Below are 25,899 nucleotides of genomic sequence, written 5' to 3'. Positions count from 1 at the left end.
CTGACCAGGGCCACAATAGATGGATCCTGATAGAATGGGAGAAAATTGTAGGACAAAACTCAAATTCTTAAAAAGTCCAGACTGCGGACATTTTGGTTAGCAGCTGAGCTCTTAACCATTGTGCTACCAGGGTTCCTATGGGCACATATACCTGTTGCCGTGGAGTCAATTCCGACTCATAGCCACCCCATAGGGTTTCCAAGGAGTGGCTGGTGGATCTGAACTGCTGATCTTTTGGTTAAGAGCCAAGCTCTTAACCACTTTGCCGCCAGAGCACATAAAGATTCTTATATTAGCCTGTTTACTTTTGAATATGCTTGAAATTTTTATAATTCAAAGTTAAAAAAAAAAAAAGAGGGACATATACTGCCCTGTCTACCTCCCCAGTCTCAGCCCAGCCCCCATAGCATGGAACTCCTTAAAGTAGCAGACTGTGGGTAACGGCCCTGATCAGTTACCCATTTGGGGTGGCTTGAGGAAAGGTAGGATAGCACCAAGGTCTCTCTTACAGGATTTGTGCCTGTTGTTTTATATGTATGGCTATGATGGTCCTCACCACAGCCCTGCAAGGGAGGAATCAGATATCTGAAGTGGGATGGGAAGGTGGCAGAGTGGGGGAGCAGAGAGTATGCCACAGAGCTTGAAGAAATTAGGGGCCAAGGAAGTTTCAGTAAATAAAAAATAACTCATGGAAAGGAAGGAGGCAAATTGTCCTGTGTTCCAGGCCCCACTCGGGAGACGTGATGCCAAGTTCAAGGCTGGAGGAGAGCAGCTGGGGAAGCAAACCGTGTTTGGTACCCGGAGGAGTGATAGTGGAGAGAATCTTTGGTGTTTGCAGGTAGGAGGGAGCGGGAGAGGAAGGAACTAGCAATTTGGCTGTAGCAGCTCCCTTAGCTGACTTGAAAGGGAAAGGGGTAGAGAGATTGTAACCAGGTGTGGAATGAGCTGGAAGAGAAAAAAACAGAGGATTCAAGACTCTCAGCCAAGGCCTGTGGGATCAGAAAAAGGGCCGGGCTCTTTGGTTGCTCTGCATGCCTTGACTGGGCTTGGTGTCTGGTCAGAAGCCAGGGTCCCTCATGCTTTAATAGCTTCACACTTCCCAAACAGCTGCTTGAGAGAAATGTTTGGCATAGTTTACTAGAGGAAGGATGTCAGGGAGGCCCATACCCCATCCTCCCATGCTACGCCACCCTTTCAGCTGGCCCTTTTCCTTTCCATCCTTTGGGTAATTGTGAGGTTAGGGGTGGGGAAGGCAGGAAGCCTCCCTTGTGGGTGCCCCAGGTGTTTCCTCATATGCAGGCTTACAGATGCTGAAGGAAAAATGGAGGTAGTCACCAAGGTCCTACATTGAAGAAGAGGCAGGGGAGTCAGAAAAGGTATCTCCAGCAGCCCCTCATCCCCTCAAGGTTGCAGGGCCTGATAATGAGCAGCAGGTGCCAATTTGGAAACAGACTTGGAGATGAAAGGCCCTAGGCGAGGGCCCCAGCTCCACAACACAGGGTGCTGTCGATGTTATCGCTGTGACAGTAACAGCAAAGGGAGGCAGGTGTTGAGCATTAGAAGAGGAACATGTGAACAAGGAAAGAGAAGAACCATGGAGAGGGGCCAGACTGCCCCCTGGGGCTGGTTGGGAGGATGACCCCAGGGCTACCCAAAGTCCTCGGGAGAGTAGATTTGGCTTCACAGGCCTCTTTCATTCTGTGTTCAAACCGTAGACCTATTACGTGCATGCTCTGGACACAATGTGTGCACCTATGAGGCAGATGCCTGTGCTCCGGGTTGGCTCAGGGGCCTGCAGTCTTCCCGGGTGGAGTCTCTGAAATGGCTTGGTGCCCTTTTTGACTGTGCTCCCTCCACAGCAGGCCTGAGCCTGCACCTCCCAGCTGGAAGCTGATGCCCCATTCAGCCTTGTTGGGAGACATGAAGGAAATGTGTTTTAGTACCTGAGGATGGCAGTAGAAGGAGAGAGAGATGATGAGAAGCTGGCAGGAGCCTGCGTGGGGTGGGAGGCTCAGGTTTATGCAACTTGCTTAAAGTCACATAGTAAGTGGCAGAGTCAAGGCCTGGGTGCAGGTCATCTAACATAAGAGTCATAAACAATGTGCCTCAGTTTCCTCATTAGTGCAACAGAGAGAATAATAGCCCTTACCTCCCAGCATGGTTAAAAGGATGAAATGAGGTAATTGTGTAACGATTTAGCCCATCGTCTAGATAGAACATGGTAAGTGCTCGATAAATATTAGCAGCTATTGTTTTTTTTTTCTTAAATTATTAATGTTAATACGCCATTGCTTTATCACACCAAAGTCAGAATTACAATGAGGATGGTAACAAAATTTAGCATAGCACACGTGTGTTGGAGCTAGGGCTATTGCTGGTTCATAAACATGTGAAGCCTTTCATTAGACACTAATCTGAAGTTGTGACATTCCCTCAATCTGAGCTCACCTGTCAGCCTGTCTGCCTCTCCATCACAGATGGAGTGGCTGTTCTTCCTGCCCCTCAGGACCTCTCTGTACACTCAACCAACATGAAGCATCTCTTGACATGGAGCCCTGTGATTGTGCCTGAAGAAACAATACACTATTTTGTTGAGTACCAGGGGTAAGTTTTATTTTTTTTAATTGCACTCCCTTAGATAACAGTTGGTTACTGGAGGCACAGCCCACACCCTGGGCTCAGGGAGGCTTTGCGAACCCAGGGATAGAATATCTCCAATGATGTGCACCCTCTCTATGGGCATTGGGAGAGTTGAAGAGGCATAGGAAATTGTTCTCTAGATTTGACAATGACCTCTCCGGGAACAGAAATGTTTATAAACACATTTTGATGGAGATTCTTTTCAACAGTGAGTCAGCTGTCCAATGCTAAAGAAAATCTTAAGAGATGAGTTTGGCTCTCACTTGAGATGGCGGCATCATTGGAAACTCAGATACTTTTGTAGTGGGGGGAAGTCCATTTTCCTATGTGTTTGCACCTAGGAGCCAAAACAAACCATGTGACCCTAAAGTCAGCTGGTCCCAAGGCCAGGTGGGCTTGATTCTTCTCCAGGTTTCTAGGTTCTTGAAGCTATTAGAGAGTGACAGGGACACAAAATATGCTCCGTATATTTCATTAATGATAAATACAAACTGAGGATCTGTGTGTGTAGGCATTCTTCTGGGCTTAGAGGTACAGCAGACAAGGTTCCTGGATACAGGGAGCTTACATCTAAAGGAGGAGACAAACACTAAACAGATACAGAAATAAATACACGAGATCTGCATTGTCTTATGTGGCAGTCACTTTAACTAATGTAAATTAATTAAAATAAAATAATTTTGTTCCCAGACACATTTGCCACATTTCAAGTGCTCAGTAGCTACATATGGCTAGTGGCTACCATATTGGACAAAGCAGGTATAGAACATTTCCGTCACCATAGAAAATTCTTTTGGGCACCACTGCTCTAGATTAATTTCTGATAGTGATCAGTGCTAGCAAGAAGCTAAAGGGTGATGTGACAGAGAGTTGACTCTGTGACTCCTTAACATTGTGTGGTCAGGGAAGTTCTCTCTGAAGAGGCTATATTTAAGCTGATATCTGAAGGACAGGAGGAGACAACCTAGTGAACAGTGAGAGCAGAGCATTTGAGACAGAGTGAACAGCTAATGCAAAGGTCCCAAGGCAAAAAAAGACCAGCATGTTGGAGGCATGGTGAGGAGGCTAGTGTGACAGGAACATTGTGCTTAGGGGAAAGGTGGGAGAGGAGGCCAGAGCCTTGCAGGCCATGGGAAAGAGTTCAGACTCCAATCTAATTGCTGTGGGAAGCCATTAAGGAGAGAAATGCCATATCTGCTGAGTGCTGAATGGTTTGAAAAATGACAGGTGTGGAAGCTGGGAGGCCAGGTCAGACATCACAGCAAGGCAAGGGATGATGGTGGCCGACATTAAGGTGGTGGCAATGGAGATGGAGAAACCTGGATGGATTAATGTTTACACCTAGGTTTTCCTAGTCTGGTAATGGTAAGTATAAGGAAGAATGAATAGTTAGAGAGTGGAGGAAGTGGTGTGCAGCGTAAATGATTATTTTGCTGAATCTCCCAAAGTAGGAGAATGAAGGCAGTTTCTTACAACCATCATTGAGGCTGGGTAGAAGGGGCTGATGTGATGCTGTGTTTTCTTCTTCTTGGTCAGGGAGTACGAGAGCTTGTACCTGAGCCACCTCTGGATCCCCAGCCACTGGTGCTCACCCACCAAAAGTACTGAGTGTGACATCACTGATGACATCACTGCCACTGTGTGGTACAACCTCCGAGTCAGAGCCACACTGGGCTCACAGACCTCAGCCTGGAGCACCCTGGAGCACCCCTTTAATCGAAACTCAAGTATGTCACTTTTCTTCTTACTCTTCCCGCTTCCTTCCACCCCCTAACCCTCCTTCAGAACCATGTTGACCCAGATTTTCCAGACTCTCTTTAGCTTCAAAATAATCTTGCAAAGCCAGAGTATAGTGAACACAAATAACCCTAACTTGTACATTTTAAAAGTTGTCAACTTCTTTCCTCATGTCTTCCAACTTTGGAAGTCATTTCTGACTGTCTCTGTCGGGGTCTGTAGCAGGGACACTGACATTGGGAACATGGAAGGAAAGATGCTCTTGAAGTGGGGAAACAGGTCTAGGACTGCTTCTTTCTACCCTGATAAGACTCAATGAATCTTATCCTGCCTCCCATCTGGGGTCCTCATTAGCCCCATGTTCACTGTCTACATGAGCAGCCTCTTTGTGCAAAATGATCTATACATTTAACAGAGCCACCAAAAACAGTTGTCCGTCTATGGCCATTGGGAAATAAATAGCTTTTCTATTGCAATAGAATCTGGAAAAAGGTTGACAAAAAAGTAAGGAAGAATCTGCAGACATGGTCAAATATGGCAGAGCAGGAGCAATGGCCAGTGTGTAACAGGGTGTGCAGGAGGTAGGGAAGCAGCTAGTCATGTGGAGAACAGCTATGCTGTGAAGCTTGATCAAGTCAATACCGGGGAGCTATGGAAGGAGAGAGGGTCTAGGCCAGGTCTATTTCACAGGGCAATCATCCTGGCTGCTATCTGGAAAGTCAACTGGAGTAAGACAAGCCTGGGTGGCAGGGGAAGAGTGAGGAGGGGATTGCAACACTCCAGCTGGGCCAAGATGGGCCCTGATCCCAGGAGTTGGTGAGGGTAGAGAAAGGAGAGAACAAATTTCAGAGACGTGGCTGAGTTAGAAAGATGAGAGATTGGGGACCAGCTATCAGGAGATGCAGTAGTATAGCTAATGATGATGTCCAGCCTCTGACTGGGGTTGGTGAGAATGTCATTCAAGGCAGAGAACCCAGGAGGAGCAACAGGTCTTGGGGAAAAGGAGCTGCCCTTGGCTTTGGGCTATTTGAGATTGAGGTTCCTGCAAGATATCATGTCACGGATATGGAAATTAGGCCTTAGGACTCAGATTAAGACCAGACACACAACACAAAGTTAGTAATTGAAGGCTTGGGAGCAGATGAGATTGTTCAGGGACAAGATATGGAGGAAAATGAGAACCGAGGACAAGGTGCTGGAAAACCTCAGGATTTAAAAAGTAGGTGGAAGGAAGGATACCAGTGGGAGGCTTGGCAGGTAGGAGGACATGGAGGGGAGAAGAACTGCCAATAGGCCCAAGGGGAAGGGCCTGAAGGAGGCCCCTCATTGGGCCCTTGAGAAAGGAGTTTCACGGAATGGTGGGGGTGGTGCTCAGGCTGCAGGGTGGAGGATTGAGTGGAGGTGGAAAGAAGCAAGGCAGTTCCTTCTCTGAGACAGGCATGGGTGAGAACACGACCACTTTGGAGCTTCAGGAAAGGCAAGGGCAGGACCTTCGATGGCCTTTGTTTTCTTATTGTGGCAGGAGAAGATCCTCCCCTGGGAGTGGAGGTAGAGCAAGGTTTTGGGCAGCATCTGCAATGATGAAATCAGTAAAAGGTTACTGAGGAGTATATGAGATTGGATGAAAACTGGGGGTGGCCCAAGCTGGACGGGGCTGAGGAAGGTGAAGGTAGACTTGAAGGGCAAGTAGGCATCTCTGAAGGCAGACAGATCTGGTACAAATCCCAGCTTAGCCATATGAGAGCTGGGTCCCAGCCTCATCATCTGTAAAAGGGGCAATGGTCCTGCCTCACTGGATGGCTGTGAGAATTACATGAGATGATATACAGAAAATGATCAAGGTAGTGCTGTCCTATCATAATCACTAAACTATTCGTGGGTATTATTATTGCCCTTAGGGATGCCAGAATTGAAAGCCTGAGAGATGAGGAGCGATGGGGGGAAGTAGGAATAGGATCAATTGTCCCCCAAAAGTATGTGTCCACTTGGCTAGGCCATGATTCCCAGTATTGTGTAATTGTCCTCCATTTTGTGATCTGATGTAATTGTCCTTTATTTTGTGGTATTGTATAATTACCCTGCATTTTATGTGTTGTAAATCCTAAGCCTCTATATGTTAATGAGGCAGGATTAGTATGGGGTATATCTTGAGTCACACCCTTACTAAAGTCACTGCCTGACTTAGGTCACACCCTTGCTTGAGTCACACTTTCTTTTTCACAAGAGATAAAAGGAGAGAGAAGTGAGCAGAGAGATTAGGGACCACCAAGAAAGAAGAGCTGGCAGTGGAGGGTGTCCTTTGGACCTGAAGTCCCTGTGCTGAGAACCTCCTAGACCCAGCGAAAGATTGATGCCAAGACACATGGAAATCTCCAAGGAATGCCAGGCCCACAGATGTTGAATGGACAGGAGACAAGGATTTTTCCCTAGAACTGACAGAGTAAGAAAGCCTTCCCCTAGAGCTGGCATCCTGAATTCAGATTTCTAGCCTCCTAAATTATTAGAGAATACATTTCTTTTTGTTAAAGCCATCTACTTGTGGTATTTCTGTGGTTAAAGCACTTGGCTGCTAACCGAAAGGACAGTGGTTCGAGTCAACCAGTAGCTCCATGGGAGGAGGATGTGGCAGTCTGCTTGCATAAAGACTTACAGCCTGGAAAAGTCTATGGAGCAGTTCTACTATGTCCTATAGAGTCACTAAGAGTCAGAATTGACTTGATGGCAGTGGGTTTTAGATACCTAAGACAGATACCAATTAAAGAATATCGTGCAGAATGCAGGCTCCTCTGCCCAGGCTCCTTTCCCCAGGCCCTCAGATGCTGGGGAAATGCCCATGAAGTGGTGGGATCCCAGTGCTGGGTACCAGGAGAGCCTCAGGGGGACGAGAGGGCACTGAAGATCTGCCTGCAGTGCCCATGCAGCACCCAGCACCACCCTTTGGGTCTAGGGAGCATGGTACCCCAGTCAAGACCATTGCTGGGGGCTGGCAGCTGTTGCTGAAAAGGAAGTCCTGGGCTAGATGGAGATGAGGGAGCGTCTATGTGGGTAGAGGTGCACAGTAACAACTTGTGCATAAGAAGGACTGCGTAAACCTTAAAAAGACTGCAGGAGGAGTGGGGAACAGGAGTCTCTGCACCTGCATCAGAAGGCAGGAAATGTGGAGGTAGAGTTAGCAACTGGGTGGGATAGAAATTCTTAAGGACATTAAGTCTGTTCATTTGCATTTGGAAAAGGCCACCCAACTTCTCTCCAGACCTGTGAAAAATCCTGTTTTAAGTGTCTCTCGAGAAGCACTTCCTACTCTTAAAAGGAAGCCGTGTTGAGAGCAGAGGTTCTCAATCTTCAGTGTACATTGGAGTTACCTTAAAAACCCATTGCTGCTGAGTCGATTCCAACTCATAGTGACACTATATGACAGAGTAGAACTGCCCCATAGAGTTTCCAAGGAGCGCCTGGTGGATTTGAACTGCCGACCCTTGGGTTAGCAGCTGTAGCACTTAGCCACTACACCACCAGGGTTTCCACTATGCCACCAGTTACCTTAAACCAAAAACCAAACCCAGTGCCATCAAGTCGATTCCGACTCATAGCGACCCTATAGGACAGAGTAGAACTGCCCGATAGAGTTTCCAAGGAGTGCCTGGTGGATTCGAACTGCCAACCCTTTGGTTAGCAGCCATAGCACTTAACCACTACTCCACCAGGGTTTCCCCAGTTACCTTAAAAAAAAAAAAAAATTTTTTTTTTTTTAGGAGCTTTAAATTCCACTGATGTCTTGTACCCACCCCCAGTCTGATTTAAATAATCTGTGTGTGATTTTTTTTTGGGGGGGGGTGTGTGACTTGCTTATTGGGAGTTAAAAAAAATCTCCCAGGTTATTCTCATCTACAACTGTGGTCGAGTTCCAGTACTACAGAGACTAAACCAGGACTTCAAATTGGTTCTTTTCAGGTTCAACTCCCTGCTGAGAATTAGCATTTCTAACAAGTTCCCTGCTTATAATTTGCATTTCTAAAAAGTTCCTTAACTTCCTGGGAATTTGTTAGAAATGCAAATTATCAGCAGGGGATCAAACCAGAAAGAATTGGTTCAAAACCCTGGATTAAACGCCGCACACAGGGGAGGCTAGAAACATAGACGTAAATGGGCTCAAATTCTGGCCATTAACTGTGTACTCTGGGGAGTCCCTTAACGTTCTCTGAGGCTCAGTTACATCATGTGTACAACAGGAATGACATTTACCTCATTAAGCATGCTGGGGGTGGGGGCGGGGATTAAATGAGATAAGTCTGTAGAGTGCATAGTACAGAGGTTCCTACCCCAACACTGTCTTATAGTCTCTGAACTGAAGCTTTAGATAATTTTCCTAGATGGCAGTGGGAGTCTTAGTAAAGATTAAGATCAGAGGACCCAATTCTAGCTATGCTTGACTTAAAAATGGAGGAGTCAATGATCTCTTTTCCTTCTGGAGGTGTTTCAGAGGTAATTTTACTGGTGCTGTGTGGTCACATGAAACTTCTGGACTGAGTATGTTTTGCACAGATGTCCCCTGACTTCCAAAGTTCTTATTTTCCCTATCCAGGCTCCTGTCTAAGGTGACAAGGCCTAGGCACACATTCTTCCCCTGATGAAGAAGGCAAGGGGGAAATATGTTGCTCTCTGAAAAATCCCTCCAGGAACTGCCTATCTTCCAAGTGTTTGCTGACCCCAGTGCAGCAGGAGCTAGCCCAAAACACACCCCACTTACCTCCCAAGCCAAGGCCAGCAATCTAAGGTGGCCCTTCTGTGGTATCTGAATCTGAAAGGCAAGCATGGATCCATCATCAGTAACCAGGGTGTAGAGAACACCGGTGGAGGCCCTTTTGTTCTTGGCCTGCTGATGGGAATGTATCCACAGGGGCTATTAGCCTCTCTGTTTGGAATCAAGAAGGTGAAAGATGGTGCTTTATGTTCGTGCAGTAATTTCCAGAGTTGATTATTGGAATTTGTAAAACCCTCTGACATGCCAACAGCTCCTAGTCAGAATATGACATAAAGAATCTTTGGGCTGAGACTAGAATGGCCCTTCATAGGCTGCTGATTTGCGATTTTTGAAAGTCATCAGCAGCCAGAACATGTCACTGATCTGTGTGAGCTAAAGGAATGTACATGCCCCCTACAGAATGGGGCAAAGGGGCCATGGCTGTGATCAGTATAGACCCCAGTTCCCATAGGTATTTGGCAAGTATTAAGAAACAGCACCTGTTCACTTAGATGAGCCAAAGTGAGGAGCAATTTCTGCAGGAAAAGTAAAAAGAGGAGGTTGGATTATAAAATTTTAAAACTGAAAGAAAGAATGTTTCCCTGAACAGTCACTTTTCTGTGTATGTGCCTCCAGGAGAAGGAACAGAGGACTTTATTGTAGACCAACCAAAAAACCAAGCCCGTTGCCATCAAGTTGATTCTGACTCATAGCAATCCTATAGGACAGAGTTGAACTGTTTCCAAGGAGCACCTCGTGGTTTCAAACTGCCGACCTTTTGGTTAGCAGCAAAATTCTTAACCACTATGCCACCAGCTTTTCCTTGTTATAAACAAGGGGTGCAAAAGGGAATTACAGTAAGTCTGTCATTTTTTTTTCATTCATTCATCTATCATTAAAAAAGCAATTACTGGGTACTTGCTGAGTACAGGATAGTATTTCTGTGCATGTTTCCACATGCTGTGGAGGTACAACCAACACTATCCCTTCTCCACAGGGCCTGGTGTGTTTCCACCAATGACTTTGTCATCATGTTCCAGGGAAATCAGTCCTGTCTGGGGCTGGCTTTGATTCTCCTCTTGTCTTGTCAACAGCCATCCTTACCCCACCCAAGATAGAGGTCACCAAAGATGGCTTTCACATGGTTATTTTGCTGGAAGACTTGGGGCCTCAGTTTGAGTTCTATGTGGCCTACTGGAAGAGTGAGCCTGGTACCAAGGTGAGACTTCTTGCCCCGGCTTTTGAGCCAGGCTTCAGTTTTTCTGAGGCTTTTGGAGGAGGGGGCACAGGCTCTGAGGGGTGGGCAAGGCAAGCTGGCCTCTGCAAGCTCACTGCCTGGGGTGGCCTGAGGATGAGCAGGTGTGGGTGACTTACTAGAAAGGAGAAATGAGAATATGTCAACAATTCCAGCTGGTTCTTCAAAGAACTGCCTTGGTCCATCTCAGGCCTTGGCTGGGAGCCTTTTCATTTCAGATCTGCTGAAGTATGGGGGCTGCCTTCTTGTCCTAAACTCTAACCTAGTTGAATCTATAACATCTTTTCAATACATTTCTTCTCCCTCATCAACTGATCTCCTTAGCCACTCTCCCTGGCATGTTTAGGAGCAGTAGGCCAGGTTGTGCCAGATCAACCAGAAAATTTCAAAAGCATGTGAGGCTGGCACAAGCCTGTTGAGGGTGTGTATCTGGACAGGGTGCAGAAGTGGAGGCAGTGGGCCAGGAGACAGCTTATAAATGAACCTGTCTAATTATGAGCGGGCGGGACCCTGACATGCCTAAATGGGACGCTGTCCTCCCCTGTGAGAAGGCTGTTGCAGGCTGGGGTGGGGTGGGATATCAGCCCTCACAGAGGGGTGGAGCTTGAGCAGGGACCAGGGGACAGTCAGACCTGTGGAGCTTCTGCTCAAGGTGACAAGGCCTAGAGACCCACTCCAGTCAGCACAAGGACAAATAAGCTTTATTATAAGGACTGATATGGATCAATAGGGGCTACCACAGTACCTATGACCAGAGGTGGCATAGAGCCAGGCTGCAGCACACCCCCCGTTTCACAGGGACCTCACCTCTGGAGGCCTTGCTTCCCTCTGGTGGGTGGGTCCTCTCCGCTGGATTTTTTCTGTGGCCCTCTGCCCTGCTCACTCACAGGTCTGCTCCCTCATCACTCCTTCCTTCACTTATCTATGGCTATGGCTCCCCGGCCTTCAAGACCTCTCAGGCCTGATTCCCTTCATCGTGCTCTTTCTTTTTTGTCCTTGATTCTAGCCCCAGGTATTCAGCTTTCCAAGACTGAATTCCTAGGAGAGGGATCTGACTGGTCCTGCTCATGTTATCATGCCTCACGGGTTGCAGGTTGTAGGTTGCTGGCCTCTGATTGGGTCCTTTTCATGACAGGGCCAGGGGTACCCTGATTTCATAGCAGTGTCTGGGGTGCCAGCATGTGCTCCATCGCCCATATGACAGGGGCTGTCACTGATGCTGATTTCTAGTATTCATCCATTTGGTGCCTTCCCTGCTGGGTCAGGGCCCAGGGGTAGAACATGCATTGCCAGCCAGGCAGATGGAGTAGAGTGCGGACAGGTCAGGGCCTAGGCACCAGGGTGCATGAAGCTCCCTCAGATTCTTTGGGATGGAGCCCATTCTCCACCCTTGGCAACTGGCACGGTTCATGCTGAGAAAGGAATATGTACCCTTAGTCATCTGGGCCTGGCCAGACAAGCCTTCACAGGATCAGACCTGGATCACAAACCTTGGGGTGTGGGGTGGAGGTGGAGGGGTGGACAGATGGGTAGACAGATGAATGAGGGAGGGGGGAACTGTGCCTACCAACTTAGTCTCTCCTGTGTGCTTATTCCCTTGACAGTGTGGCCATGACAAGCCCCCGACTCAGAGTTTTGACCTTTAGATTTCTGCCCAGATGTTACCCTGTCAGAGAGGCCTTCCCTAAACACCCTGTTTAAAATAATGCCCTCCATCACTCTCTATCCCCTTGCCCTGCTTCATTTTCTTCATAGCACTTATCACCACCTGATATGTGTTTATATATTGTCTATCTCCCAGCATGTGAGCTCCATGAGGGCAGGAACTTTGTCCGTTTTGTTCATTGCTGTGTCCCAGTACCTAGAACAGTGTGTGGCTCATGGTAGGTGCTTGATAAATATAAGCCAAAGAGTGAGAAGGAATGTTCCTGGATGCATCCTGGAAAGGATGGATCTGCAACTTTTCCAGCCTGGTGCTTCTTGCCCTTTCCAGTCCCACCTCCCTCAGTCACTGTGTTTCTTGGTCTCCTAAAGGAACATGTTAAAGTGGTGAAGAGTGGGGGCATTCCAGTGCACCTGGAAACCATGGAGCCAGCGGCCAGGTACTGCGTGAAGGCCCAGACATTTGTGAAGACTATAGAGAGGCACAGTGCCTTCAGCCAGGCAGAATGTATCGAGGTGCAAGGTAAGGACAGGTAGGTTCCCTGGAGCCCTGAACAGGTGACAGCCCCTCCAGGTGGGTGCATGGATGTCTGCTGGACTCCTTTGGTTCTGGGTCTTCCCTTAGTCTCACTGACCTGCCCCAAGACTGGGTGGGCTCCCATGGTGAGGAAAATTCCCCCTGAGGCAGGAGTACACTCTGGGTTGGGTGGGGTGTCACTTGAGCAGCCCTCTGGAGCACTTTCCCCTGAAAGCTTTCTCGACCTGGGGCTAGATGTGCCAAGGCTGGTTTACCAGATGGTTACTGCCTGTGAATAATGGGGGTTGCAGGAGAGCAGTCTGGGACACCAGAGATTCAGACCTGGTAAGGAGGCACCCCATTTTATATCACAGCTTCTTTTGTCTGGAAGGGACCTTATGGAGAGTCTATAGAATTCTTTTGTTTGACTTAATCCTTGAATTCTTTATGGTCTACAATGTTCGAAAACCTTTTGAAAAGAAGCAGAACAAAACACCCACACCCCATGATCCTGCTACTCAAACATCATTATTTACATTTTTGTATAATCTTTCAGTCATTAACAATTCTAATTATTATTTTGAATATGCAGTACATTCATATAGTTCCCCAAAAAAAGGTGTAAGACACACATTGAAAACTCTCCTTTCCGCTGCTCTTGCCCATGCAGATATGGGTTTTGAAGCCATCTCTACCTTGGGTAAGTCACTTAACCATTCTGCACATTGATTCTGCCCCTATGAAAGCAGGGATATTCCCTCCTGCTGTGAAGAACAGATGGATACACATCTAGCTCCTGGCACAGTGCCCGTAGGAGTTAGTAGCCCCAGTACACACAGTAGGTGCTTGATATATGTTATTGTGTGACTGTTTTCTGAACTCAGTATTTTCTTCCATAATAGGGATCAATGCCAGGAGCAAACTGTGAAGTATGCTCTGTTTTCGGTTATCACCCTTCCCTGCTGTTCTCTTTCAGCACCTCCCTCGCATTCTGCCTGGGGACTGGCATTGTGCCATCCTGCTGGTAGCAGTGCCAAGGTACACGCTAACACGGCTGGTTCCTTAACAAGTGATACTCTTCCCTTCCTCAGAAAAGGATTTGAATCTTCCTTGGGGCTTTCTGGAAAACAGCCTTTAATCTAGATTTTAGACAAATGGTTTTCATGGTGGTAACTTTAATCACTAGGGCACAGATGAAATGTCAATGTTGGCAACAGCACTCTTGGCCAATACGTAGAGCTAACTGCAGGAAACTGAGGAGCCCCAGGACTGGAGATTGTGTCTCTGCTGTTATCTCCTAAGTGTTTCTTATCTCTGTTTCCAGGAGAGGCCCTCCCCCTGGCACTGGCCCTGTTTGGATTTGTTGGCTTCATGCTGCTCCTTGTGGTTGTGCCGCTTTCCATCTGGAAAATGGGCCAGGTGCTCCGGTACTCCTGCTGCCCCTCAGTGGTCCTCCCTGACACCTTGGTAATAGCATTATTTTTTCTTTTCAGCATGACACCGGCCAGATGTTTGGGCCTTCGTCAGGCATGGCACATGTTTCGTGGGTTTACAGGCATTTATAGGGAGGGGAGAAAAGCATTTATAGGACTTCATTTCTAATCAGAAGGGCTGGGAGAAACCTCCCTTCTCCAGGGAGTAGTACCTCCCTGGACCCCCAGGCAGGCCACCTCTGCATGTCCCCAGGACCCAGCTTGGCCAAGAGAGCAGGTCTGCTGCACAGCCCTGTATGCCTGCCATCTCAAGAGGCATGTGCAGTCTTACCCTTCCGGACCAGCCTGCCAAGCCTTCCTGGCCCCTTCCCAAAATTTTAACAGCAGCTATATTCAATAACATGCTCCAACACAGTATATTCAATTCACATGCCAATGGCCCCATTGGTTCTCAAGGTGAGGAGTATATGTGTGTGTGTGAATGTGGGAGGCATGGACTGTGGTTTGGTCTGTGGAGTGGGAGGAGCAATCTGGACCCAGGGTAGTTGTCTCCACCTGTTTTCCCAGCTCCTCCAAGCACAGAATTCTTATCTTAATCCTGAGGACACTGGACCACAGTTCTGACCCTCTCTATGGGCATAGGCTCTGTGTGCCCCAAACAAAGCAGCTCCCTCCATGTTCCATCTGGCTGCCTCTTTCCTCCTCCCCATCCCCAATCCCTCATGCCCTAACAACATACAATGGCGCAAAAAAAGTCCCAGTCATCCCAGCGTGTGACAGTTATCGCATTTATCTCCTGGGAGAAGGGAACTAGCATTCAGCTCAAAAGCAACTAGGGCTGGAAGTGCCTGCAACCTATGCATCCTTATAGTTCCTTATCAGCCTGCAGGTGTTTTATATCAGAGGGGATCACTCTTGTGGCACCAGCATGGCCCTGCTTTCTCTCCTTACACAGGAGGAACAATTCTCCCTGTAATCCAGTCTTCAGAACATTCCTCCACCCTCTTATCCTAATGCCAGCCAGCTCTCCTTTCTCTAGTACTTTCAGGTAGTCATAATAACATTAGTCAACACTAGTGCAGAGGTTTCTAAGCACTAGATATTATTCTAAGGCTTTACATGTATTAATAACACATTTCGTTTTCCCTTTTAATAAAGCTTACTATCATCCCTCGAATCAGTTCCACTCTAAATGTCTGAATGTTTTACCATTAAACATAAAAGCATCAAATACAGGGGACAGGGTGAACCTTCATTCCCCTTCAGCAAGAACTTCAGGGAACCAATACACACTACAGCATTAAAGTATGTGTATTGTGCATTTGTTGGAGGTCCCCCTTACCCCATAGCTGTTGAGTTGATTCCGGCTCATAGCAACCTTGTAGAACAGAGTGAAACTGCCCCATAGGGTTTCCAAGGAGCAGCTGGTGGATTCGAATCGCCAACTTTTTGGGTAGCAGCCAAGTTCTTAACCACTGTGCCACCAGTGCTTCTTGTCAAGGGTAGTGTTTTACAAATATTGATTAGGTAAAAAATTTTGATAGTGTTGTTCAGGTCATCTTTGTCCTTACTGATTTCTTATATAGTTGTTCTATTAATTATTGAGAACTATAGCACCATTTTTTTTTTATAGCACCACTATTTGTCTAGTTTGCCTTTTCTTTATATTAATTTTTCCTTGATATATTTTGAAGCTCTGTTTTAGGTATATAAACATTTATGATTGCTATGTCTTCCTGAGTAACTGAGTCTTTTATCATTACAAAATGTCCCTCTTTATTTCTGGTAATATTCCTTGTCCTGACATTGATATTGTTTACTGTTTATATGACATGTATTTTTCCATCTTTCAAATATAAAATCTGTGTTTTATACTTGAAGTGTGCCTTCTGTAAACAATGCTTTTTTTTTTTATTTCTCAGAGATTCTCATAATGTCTGCCTTTTAATTGGAGTGTTTAGTCTATTAACATGTAATGTAATGATTGATTTGGACTTAGGTTAATCATTTTACTATTTATTTTCTATTTCTCTCATCTGTTTTTTTCCCCCCTTTTCTTCCTTTTCTGCCTCTTTTTGGGTTAATTAAATATTTTCTCAAACTGCACTTTAATTTATCTAATGACCCTTTATTTATTCTAATAAACTTATTTATTCTATTGACCTTTTAATTATACTTCATATTATTTTTTCATGGGTATTCTAGGAATACATGTATGTCCATAACTTTTCAGTCTACTGAGAACTAATACTGTATCTTTTCAGGTGAAATGTAAGAATCTTGCAATAATTTTTGCTTTAAATAGTCATATATATTTTAAGGTATTTAAGATAGTATAGAGTTACCCAGGACCCTGGGGGCATAGTTGGTAAGAGCTCAGCTGCTAACTAAAAAGTTGGCAGTTCGAATCCACCAGCCGCTCCTTGGAAACCCTGTGGGGCAGTTCTACTCTGTCCTACAGGGTTGCTATGAGTTGGAATCAACTTGACTGCAATGGGTAATGGATAATATAGTCACCCACAGAGCTACTATCTCTAGTGCTCTTCCTTCTTTCCTGAGATCTGTGTTTCCATTTGGTATGGCTTCCCTTTCATCTAAAAAACTTCTTACAGTAGGTCAGGTAGTGTGGGTCTGCTGGTAACAAATTCTCTTAGATTTTTAAAATCTGAAAATGTCTTTATTTTACCTTCATCCTTGAAAGATATTTTTACTAGATATAGAATTCTTGATTGACAGTTTTTTTTCTTTCAATACTTAAAAAATTTTGTTTAACTATCTCCTGGTCTCAGTTGTTTTTGTTAAGAAAACAGTGTCATTTTTTAACATAGTTCCCCTATGTGAAATATGTCCTTTTGCTGCTTTCAAATTACCTTTTTTTTTTTTTTTAGCAGTTTGACTGTGTGCCTGGGTGTGGCTCTCTTTACATTTATTCTGCTATGGTTCGTTGAGCTTCTTGAATCTATAAATCTACACTTTTCATCAAAATTTTGGAAAATTTCAGTCATTATTTCTTCAAATAGTTTTTCTGTACCATTCTCTTCTCGCTTTCTGTGACTCCAATTTCAGGTATATTAGACCTTTGATATCGTCCCCACAGATCCTTGAGGCTCTATTCATTTTTTTAAAACTTTTTTCTTTTCATCCTTCAGATTGGATAATATCTGTTAATCTCTGTTCTCATTCATGGATTCTTCCGTTATCACCGATCTGCTTTTAGGGACATCTAGTGCATTTTGTTTTTAGATTTCAGATATCGTATTTTACTGTTCTACAATTTCCATTTGGTTCTTTTTTATAGTTAATATTCACTGCTGAATTTTTCTATTTGGTCATTCATTATGAGAAAATTTTCATCTATACCTTTGTTTGCTATTTGAAAATCTTTGAAAATTTCACCCTGTAGGTCATCACAAGGTTGGTCTCCATTGATTACTTTTTATTTTGGTATAGATCACATTTTCCTGATTCTTTTTATATCTGGTAATTTCGGATTGTGTTCTGGATATTTTGATCAGTACATGGGAGAGATCTTGAATTCTGTTATGCTCCTTTAAAGAATATTGATTTTTTTGTTTGTTTGCTCGTTTGTTTTAGTAAGCAATTAACTTGGATGGATACAAATTCCAAACTCTGATAGTTCATGCAGTAGTCAGTCGATATCTGTTAGTTCTTTTAACCTTAAGTGGGCTGCTTGGAGTTTGTCCCACACCTGCATAGTTCAGAGGTCACATGGAGATTTGGGCAGAATTTATGTGCAGAATTTGGGGATTCTCCTTTCTGGCTCTCTCCTATCACTTTCCAACTTCTGGGTTTGCACTAACCTCTGTCCTCTGGTCCTTCAAGCCAGTAAGACTTCTACCTCTCATGGCACAAGTGGGGCCTGTGCTTGGGCTGTAAAAATAGGAAACTCACCCAGTGACATTCCTATGTTTTAAGCATCAACTTTTGGTTGCTCTCTAGTGACTTAAGCAAATTTATTTTATATTTTGGTCAGAGTTTTTAATCTGGTCTGATAGGTGCTCCTCTGCCCTAAGTAGAAGTGGAACCCTGCAGTAAAAGAGGAATCACTGCACTGATCCAAAATGATAATAATGGAAGGGAGGCATTTCTAGCTCAGGGGTGTCACTATCTCTTCCTTTCCACACATGGTGAAAAGTCCAGTGTTCCCCATCTGGGGTTTACCCTTTGTAGGTCCCTAGGTGGTGTGAACGATTTGCATTTGACTACTAACCTAAAGACTGGTGGTTTGAACCCACCTAGTGGTACTATGGAGCCTGGTTGTACAGTGGTTAAGACCTTGGCTGCTAACCAAAAGGTTGGCAGTTTGAATCCACCAGTCACTCCTTGGAAACTCTGTCGCTTCACTACAAGTCAGAATCATAGGCAATGATTTTGGTTTTTTAGTTTAGTGGTAGTACAGAAGAAAGGCCTGGTGATCTGCTTCTTTTAAGATTACAGCCAAGAAAATCCTATGGAGCAGTTCTACTCTGTAGCACACAGGGTCACCATGAATTGGGATTGACTTGACAGCAATGGAATTTTGTTCTCGTATGGTATTTTCCCTCTTGTCTCTGTTGTCCATGTTTTCTCTCCAATCACTGGCTATTCTATTCTTAACATCTTCATTTTTCCTCTCCTTGTCCCACATTCAGAGCTTCTGCAGAGTTCTCCGCTGTGCCTCAGGATCAGGGGCACTAGCATCCTCCCAAGGCCTGGCGCCTTGTTAGTGAAGAACAGTTAAGGGCCAAAGAAAGAACCATGTAAAAGGGGAGTTCCTTATAGGATTTCAGGTGCACACGAAGAGTCTTCAAATAGTGAGAACTCTTAGAAATGCTGATGCATTGGAGCCACACCCTAAAAATAGCTTTTGGAGAAAACCACCAAGCTTACATGAGGACAGAGATAAAGAGATTCTATGATAGCATGGTGAATCTTTTCATTAATTTTTAGTCTGACTCCACTTTCATCCATGACAGATAGGTACTGTTACTCTTGACTACCTTTTCATGCTGTGTTCTCTTTTACTATCCTTTCCACATTGTTGCAGTGTCTGTTCCTACATGCATTCTTTTCCATAAGGCTTTTAACTTTTGTTTTGTTTTTGCTCCCAGATTTTAAGAGTGGACAATTATTCTGAGTCTATGCTGTCTCTCCAGTGCTGTGTGAGATGCAAATCACTGTTGTTGTTGTTAGGTGTCATTGAGTTGATTCCGACTCATAGTGATCCTATGTACAACAGAATGAAACACAGCCCAGTCCTTTGCCATCCTCATGATCATTGTTATGCTTGAGCCTGTTGTTGCAGCCACTGTGTCAATCCATCTCTTCGAGGGTCTTCCTCTTTTTTGCTGACCCTCTACTTTACCAAGCTTAATGTCCTTCTCCAGGAACTGGTCCCTTCTGATAACATGTCTGTCTTAGTCATCTAGTGCTGCTATAACAGAAGTACCACAAATGGATGGCTTTAATAAAGATAAATGTATTTCTTCACAGTAAAGTAGGCTAAAAGTCCAAATTCAGGGTGTCAGCTCCAGGGGAAGGCTTTCTTTCTCTGTCAGCCTTCTCATCAATCTTTCCCCAGACTAGGAGCTTCTTTGTGCAAGAACTCCAGGTCCAAAAGACTCATTCTGCTCCTGGCACTGCTTTCTTGGTGGTATGAGGCCCTCCATCTCTCAGCTCACTTTTCTCTTTTATATCTCAGGAGATAGCCTCAAGACACAACCCAGTCTTGTAGTTTGAGTCCTGCCTCACTAACACAACTGCTGCCCAACCTCCCTCATTAACATCATAGAGGCAGGGTTTACAACATATAGGAAAATCACACAATACCGGAATCATGGCCCAGTCCAATTGATACGCACATTTTTGGGGGGGCATAATTCAATCCATGACAATGTCCAAAGTAAGTGAGATGAAGTTTTGTTATTATCCTGCTTCTAAGGAGCATTATGGCTGTTCTTCTTCCAATACAGATTTGTTTGTTCTTTTGGCAGTCCATAGTATATTCAGTACTCTTCGCCAACACCACAGTTCAAAGGTGTGAATTCTTCTTTGGTCTTCCTTATTCATTGTCCAGCTTACCCATGCCTATGAGATGATTGAAAACAACATTGCTTGGATCAGGTGCATCTTAGTTTTCAAGGTGACATATTTGCTTTTTAACACTTTAAAGAGGTCTTTTCCAGCAGCTTTGCCCAATGTGTCATTTGATTTCTTGGCTGCTGCTTGCATGGGTGTTGATTGTAGATCCAAGTAAAATAAAATCCTTGACAACTTCAATGTTTTCTTCGTTTATCATGATGTTGCTTATTGGTCCAGTTGTGAGGACTTTTGTTTTCTTTATGCTGAAGTGTAATCCATACTGAAGGCTGCAGTCCTTAATCTTCATCAGCAAGTGCTTCAAGTCCTCTTCACTTTCAGCAAGCAAGATTGTGTCATCTGCATATCACAGGTTGGCAATGAATCTTCCTGCAATCCCGATGCCCCATTCTTCTTCATATAGTCAATCTTCTTGGATTATTTGCTCAGCATACAGTTTGAATAAGTATGATGAAACGATACAACCCTGACACACACCTTTCCTGACTTTAAGCCATGCAGTATCCCCTTGTTCTGTCTGAAAAACAGCGTCTTGATCTATGTACAGGTTTCTACTGCCTATTAGCAAATCACTAAAAAACCAGGACACTAAAAAAAAAAAAAAAAAAACTAGTGCCCGTTAAATCCCAAGCACTTTCTGGAGCCGTGCATCCCTACTGCCATCTCCCTACTCCCTACTCCCAGCTGTACTTCAACATTTGCACTACTTACAGATAATCCTCCAAACTATTGAAAGCCAATTTCCAGTCATCCTTGCAAAATCTATGCATCTTTCCAAATTAAACCATGGAAAATTGCTAAATGGAAATCCTTGACAATTTTTCATAAAGCCCTATTGCATTTGTAAGTGTTGAATTTATCCGTATGGATTAGACATTTCATGTGTCTACATCTACAATTTCACAGTCAGTGATGGGTGCACTCTGAAATATACCATTAAGAATTTCATTCCATTTAAGATTTTATCACCAAGTATGTAGTAAATGAAAACAATATATATGTATATATATTGTTCAATGTTAAAGATAAAGGAATTAAAGATTTTTACCAACTTATGCAGTCTGAAATGGATCAAACATTCAATCAAGGTGCAGTGATAATTACTGGGGATTGTAAATCAAAAGTTGGAAACAAAGAAGGATTGGTAGTTGGAAAATATGACCTTGGTGATAGAAATGACACCAGAGATCACATGATAGAATTTTGCAAGACCAATGACTTCTTCTTTGCAAATACCTTTTTCAACAATATAAATGGCAACTATATACGTGGACCTTGTCGAATGAAATACAGAAATCAAATCAACTACATCTGTGGAAAGAGTTGGTGGAGAGGCTCAATATCATCAGTCAGAACAAGGCTAAGGGCCGACTGAGAAACAGACCATCAATTACTCATGTGCAACTTCAAGTTGAAGCTGAAGAAAATTAAAGCAAGTCCGTGAGGGCCAAAATACTGCTTTGAGTATATCCCACCTGAATTTAGAGACCACCTCAAGAATAGATTTGAGACATTGAGCACTAAAAACCAGATGAATTGTGGGATGACATCAAGGACATCATACATTAAGAAAGCAAAAAGTCATTAAAAAGACAGGAAGGAAAGAAAAGACCAAAATAGATGTCAGAAGACACTCTGAAACTCAGTCTTGAATGTAGAGTAGCTAAAGTGAATGGAAAAAATGATGAAGTAAAAGAGCTGAACAGAAGATTTCAAAGGGTAGCTTGAAAAGACAAAGTAAAGTTTTATAATGCAATGTGCAAAGACCTGGAGTTAGGAAACCAAAAGGGAAGAACATGCTTGACATTTTTCAATCTGAAAGAAATGAAGAAAAATTCAAGCCTTAAGTTGCAATATTGAAGGATTCCGTGGGCAAAGTATTGAACAGTGCAGGAAGCATCAAAAGAAGATGGAAGTAATACACAGAGTCACTATACAAAGAAGAGTTGGTCGAAGTTCAACCACTTCAGGAGTTAGCGTATGATCAAGAACTGACTTCCTTCTTCTGAAGGAAGAAGTCCAAGCTGCACTGAAGGCATTGGTGAAAAACAAGTCCCCAGGAATTGATGGAATACCAACTGAGTGTTTCAACAAACGAATGCAACGCTGGAAGAGCTCACTCATCTACGCCAGGAAATTTGGAAGACAGCTACCTGGCCAACCAACCGGAAGAGTGCCATATATCTGCCCATTCCAAAGAAAGGTGATCCAGCAGAGTGTGGAAATTATCGAATTAATATCATTAATATCACACACAAGTAAAATTTTGCTGAAGATAATTCAGATGTGATTGGAGCAGTACATTGACAAGAAACTGCTAGAAATTCAAGCTGAATTCAGAAGATGTGGAATGAGGGATGTCATTGCTGATGTCAGATGAATTATAGCACAAAGCAGAGAATACCAGAAAGATGTTTATTTGTGTTGTATTGACTATGCAAAAGCATTCGCCTGTGTGGATCATTACAAATTATGGATACTATGAGAAGAATGGAAATTCCAGAACATTTAATTGTGCTCATGCAGAACCTGTGCATAGACCAAGAACAGAGCAAGGGCGTACTGCATGGTTTAAAATCAAGAAAGATGTGCATCAGGGTTGTATCCTTTCACATACTTATTCAATCTGTATGTGGAGCAAATAATCCAAGAAGCTGGAGTACATGAAGAAAAATACAGCGTCTGGATTGGAGACAGATGCCAACTTTTGATTCGCAGATGACAGAACCTTGCTTGCTGCAAGTGAAGAGGACTTGAAGCACTTGCTAATAAAGTTCAAAGGCTACAGCCTTCGTTATGGATTACACATGGACATAAACAAAACAAAAATCCTCACAACTGGACCAATAAGCCACACAGTGATAAACGGAGAAAATCCTGAAATTGTCAAGGATTTCATTTTACTTGTATCCACAATCAACACCCATGGAAGCAGCAGCCAAGAAATCAGGTGACATATTGCATTGGGCAAAGCTGCTGCAAAAGACCTTTTTAAAGTGTTAAAAAGCAAAAATGTCACTTTAAGGACTAGGGTGCACCTGATCCAAGCCATGGTCTTTTCAATCCCCTCATATGCATGTGAAAGCTGGGCAATGAATAAGGAAGACTGAAGAAGAATTGATGCATCTGAATTATGGTGGTGGCGAAGAATATTGAATATACCATGGAATTCCAGAACTAACGAATCTATCTTGGGAGAAGTACAGCCAGAATGCTCCTTAGAAGCAAAGGTGGTGAGACTTTGTCTCAGGTACTTTGGACATGTTTTCAGGAGGGATCAGTCCCTGGAGAAGGACATCATGCTTGGTAAAGTAGAGGGTCAGTGATAAAGAGAAAGATGCGTTACAAGATGGATTGACAGTGGCTGAAACAATGGGCTCCAATATAGCAAAGATTGTGAGGATGGTGCAGGACTGGGCAGCATTTTATTCTGTTGTACATAGAGTCACGATGGGTCGGAATGGCCTGGATCACACCCAAAAACAACAACAATTACATATATGTGGAGCACTGGTGGCACACCGGTTAAAGCACTTAGTTGCAAACCAAAAGGTCATTGGTTGGAATCCACCAGCCAGCCATTCTGCAGGAGAAAGATGTGGTAGTCTGCTTCCATAAAGATTATAGCCTTGGAAACCATATGGGGCAATTCTATTCTGCCCTATAGGGTTGCTATTGAGTCAGAATCAACTCCACTGCAACAGGCATATACACACACACGTGTGTATATATATGTGTGTGTATGTATATATATATGTGTGTGTGTGTATGTATACACCTGTTGCAGTAGAGTTGATTCTGACTCATAGCGACCCTGTAAGGCAGAATAGAATTGCCCCATAAGGTTTTCAAGGCTGTAATCTTTTTTTTTTTAATTTTATTGTGCTTTAAGTGAAAGTTTACAGAGCAGATTAGTTTCTCATTCACAAATTAATACACAAATTGTTTCATGACATGGGTTGCAATCCCCACAATGTGTCAACACTATCCCCCTTTCCCATTCCACCCTGGGTCCTCCATGTCCATTTTTCCAGTTTTCCTTTCACTTCCTGCCCTCTCATCTTGAACTAAGAAGCACATTCCCCATGTGTGTTATAGTTTTATAGGTCTGTCTAATCTTTGGCTGAAAGGTGGACTTTGGGAGTGGCTTCACTTCTGAGTTAGTGGGATGTCTGAGGCCGTAGTCTTGGGGGTTCCTCCAGTCTGTCAGACCAGTAAGTCTGGTCTTTTTTTGTGACTTTGAATTTTGTTCTACATTTTTCTCCTATGCTGTCCAGCACCCTCTATCGTGATCCTGTCAGAGCATTCATTGGTAGTACCTGGGCTCCATCTAGTTCGTCTGGGCTCAGGCTGTTGTTCATGTGGTCCATTAGTCCTTTGGACTAATATTTTCTTTGTGTCTTTGATTTTCTTAATGCTCCTTTGCTCTGGATGGGATGGGACCAATAGATACATCTTAGATGTCTGCTCACAAGCTTTAAAGACCCCAGACACTACTCACCAAAACAGGATGTAGAACTATGTTATGCCAACTGACCTAGATGTCCCCCCCAAGGCTATGGTCCCCAGCCCTCAGCCACAGTAACTCGGTCCTGCAAGATATTTGGATGTGTCTAGAAAGCTTCTATGACTTTGCCTTGGTCAAGTTGTGTTAATTTTTTAAGTGTGGTAATGGTGATAAGGTTGTATTGTTGGCTGTTGTCCCATCAGTCCCTTTCTCGTGGTGACCCCAAGTGTTACAGAGCAGAACTGCTCCATAGGGTTTTCTTGGTTGTTATCTCTACGGGAGTAGTTCATCAGGCCTTTCTTCTGAGGATAACATCCTTTATGTTAGCAGCTAATTGCAAACCCCTTGCACACCAGGGTCCTTGTCCTTATAATAGGGAGAGGCATAATGAAGAATTGTTAAAACAAAAATCATATTAAGCCTATAATAGAGGCTGGTTGAAGTTTATTTAATATATGGTTTGCAAATCAGGATGATATTTCAACTAACGAATCAAAACTATTCAAAAGAAAAAAGAATTTCCAGAGATTCTTATATCCCATCTTATTGACATTGCTACAGAAGGGGGACTGGAATAGAACTGATAAAACAATTTTTGGTCAAGAAGGATTTCATACAGCATTGTCATGAAGAACAATTAAAGTAATTACTGATTGACCCTAAGACAGATTTTCTAGTCTGACCTCTGGAGTATCTGTCGAAACTAACTGCACATTAATAATTCTATAAAAGCACACAATGCCCAAGGCCAGACTACTGTTTCACTTAAAGGTGGCCAGTAGTCTCTAGCCTCAAGGTTTAAAGATCATCTCAGGGAGATAGCTTGGGTGGGTACCTCAACCTCCATGGAATCCAGAAATTCCATCAGAATTAAAAGTCTGTTCCTCAACATTTAGGGGTGAAATAGCATGATGTCCTCAGCCAAATTTCAGATGGTTTGATAAAAGGGAGGTGTGTACGTGTGTGTTTACAGAGAGAGATGGAACTGGTATGGCTGTAGGTTAATAATTCGTTTATATATTCATTTCACTGGTCTTTCAACTTTTCTTTGAGTTTGAAATTTTTCAAAAGATGTAAAACAAAATAGAAAAAAAATGGCTTAACTCTTCATATACATTGACAACTGGATGTGTATTCGTGAATCATTATTGAGGTAAACAATTTTATCTCTTTTCCAGAAATATTCATATAATAAAGATCCATGGAACACCACTTTGAAGGAAACACTGTATGTATGAATACCATGAGTGGTGTGTACAGTGACTATCAGCTCAAGGCTTTTTGTTACATAGATAAACTATTCAGAGA

At 43.8% G+C, this 25,899-nt stretch overlaps 1 protein-coding gene across 1 annotated transcript in view; it reads left to right on the top strand.

Moving 5' to 3' along the window:
- IL20RB (interleukin 20 receptor subunit beta) overlaps positions 1 to 25,899 on the top strand; it is a 58,971-nt gene that overhangs the window by 25,099 nt on the left and 7,973 nt on the right. The window contains exons 2-6 of the mRNA XM_049870489.1: positions 2,478 to 2,604; positions 4,177 to 4,367; positions 10,213 to 10,337; positions 12,408 to 12,558; positions 13,877 to 14,019. Of these exons, the coding sequence (XP_049726446.1) occupies positions 2,478 to 2,604; positions 4,177 to 4,367; positions 10,213 to 10,337; positions 12,408 to 12,558; positions 13,877 to 14,019 (737 nt within the window). The remainder of the gene's footprint in view (positions 1 to 2,477; positions 2,605 to 4,176; positions 4,368 to 10,212; positions 10,338 to 12,407; positions 12,559 to 13,876; positions 14,020 to 25,899) is intronic.

The sequence above is a fragment of the Elephas maximus genome, chromosome 26, assembly GCF_024166365.1.
Source record: "Elephas maximus indicus isolate mEleMax1 chromosome 26, mEleMax1 primary haplotype, whole genome shotgun sequence".
NCBI lineage: Eukaryota > Metazoa > Chordata > Mammalia > Proboscidea > Elephantidae > Elephas > Elephas maximus.
This window is presented reverse-complemented; position numbering and strand designations above follow the sequence as displayed.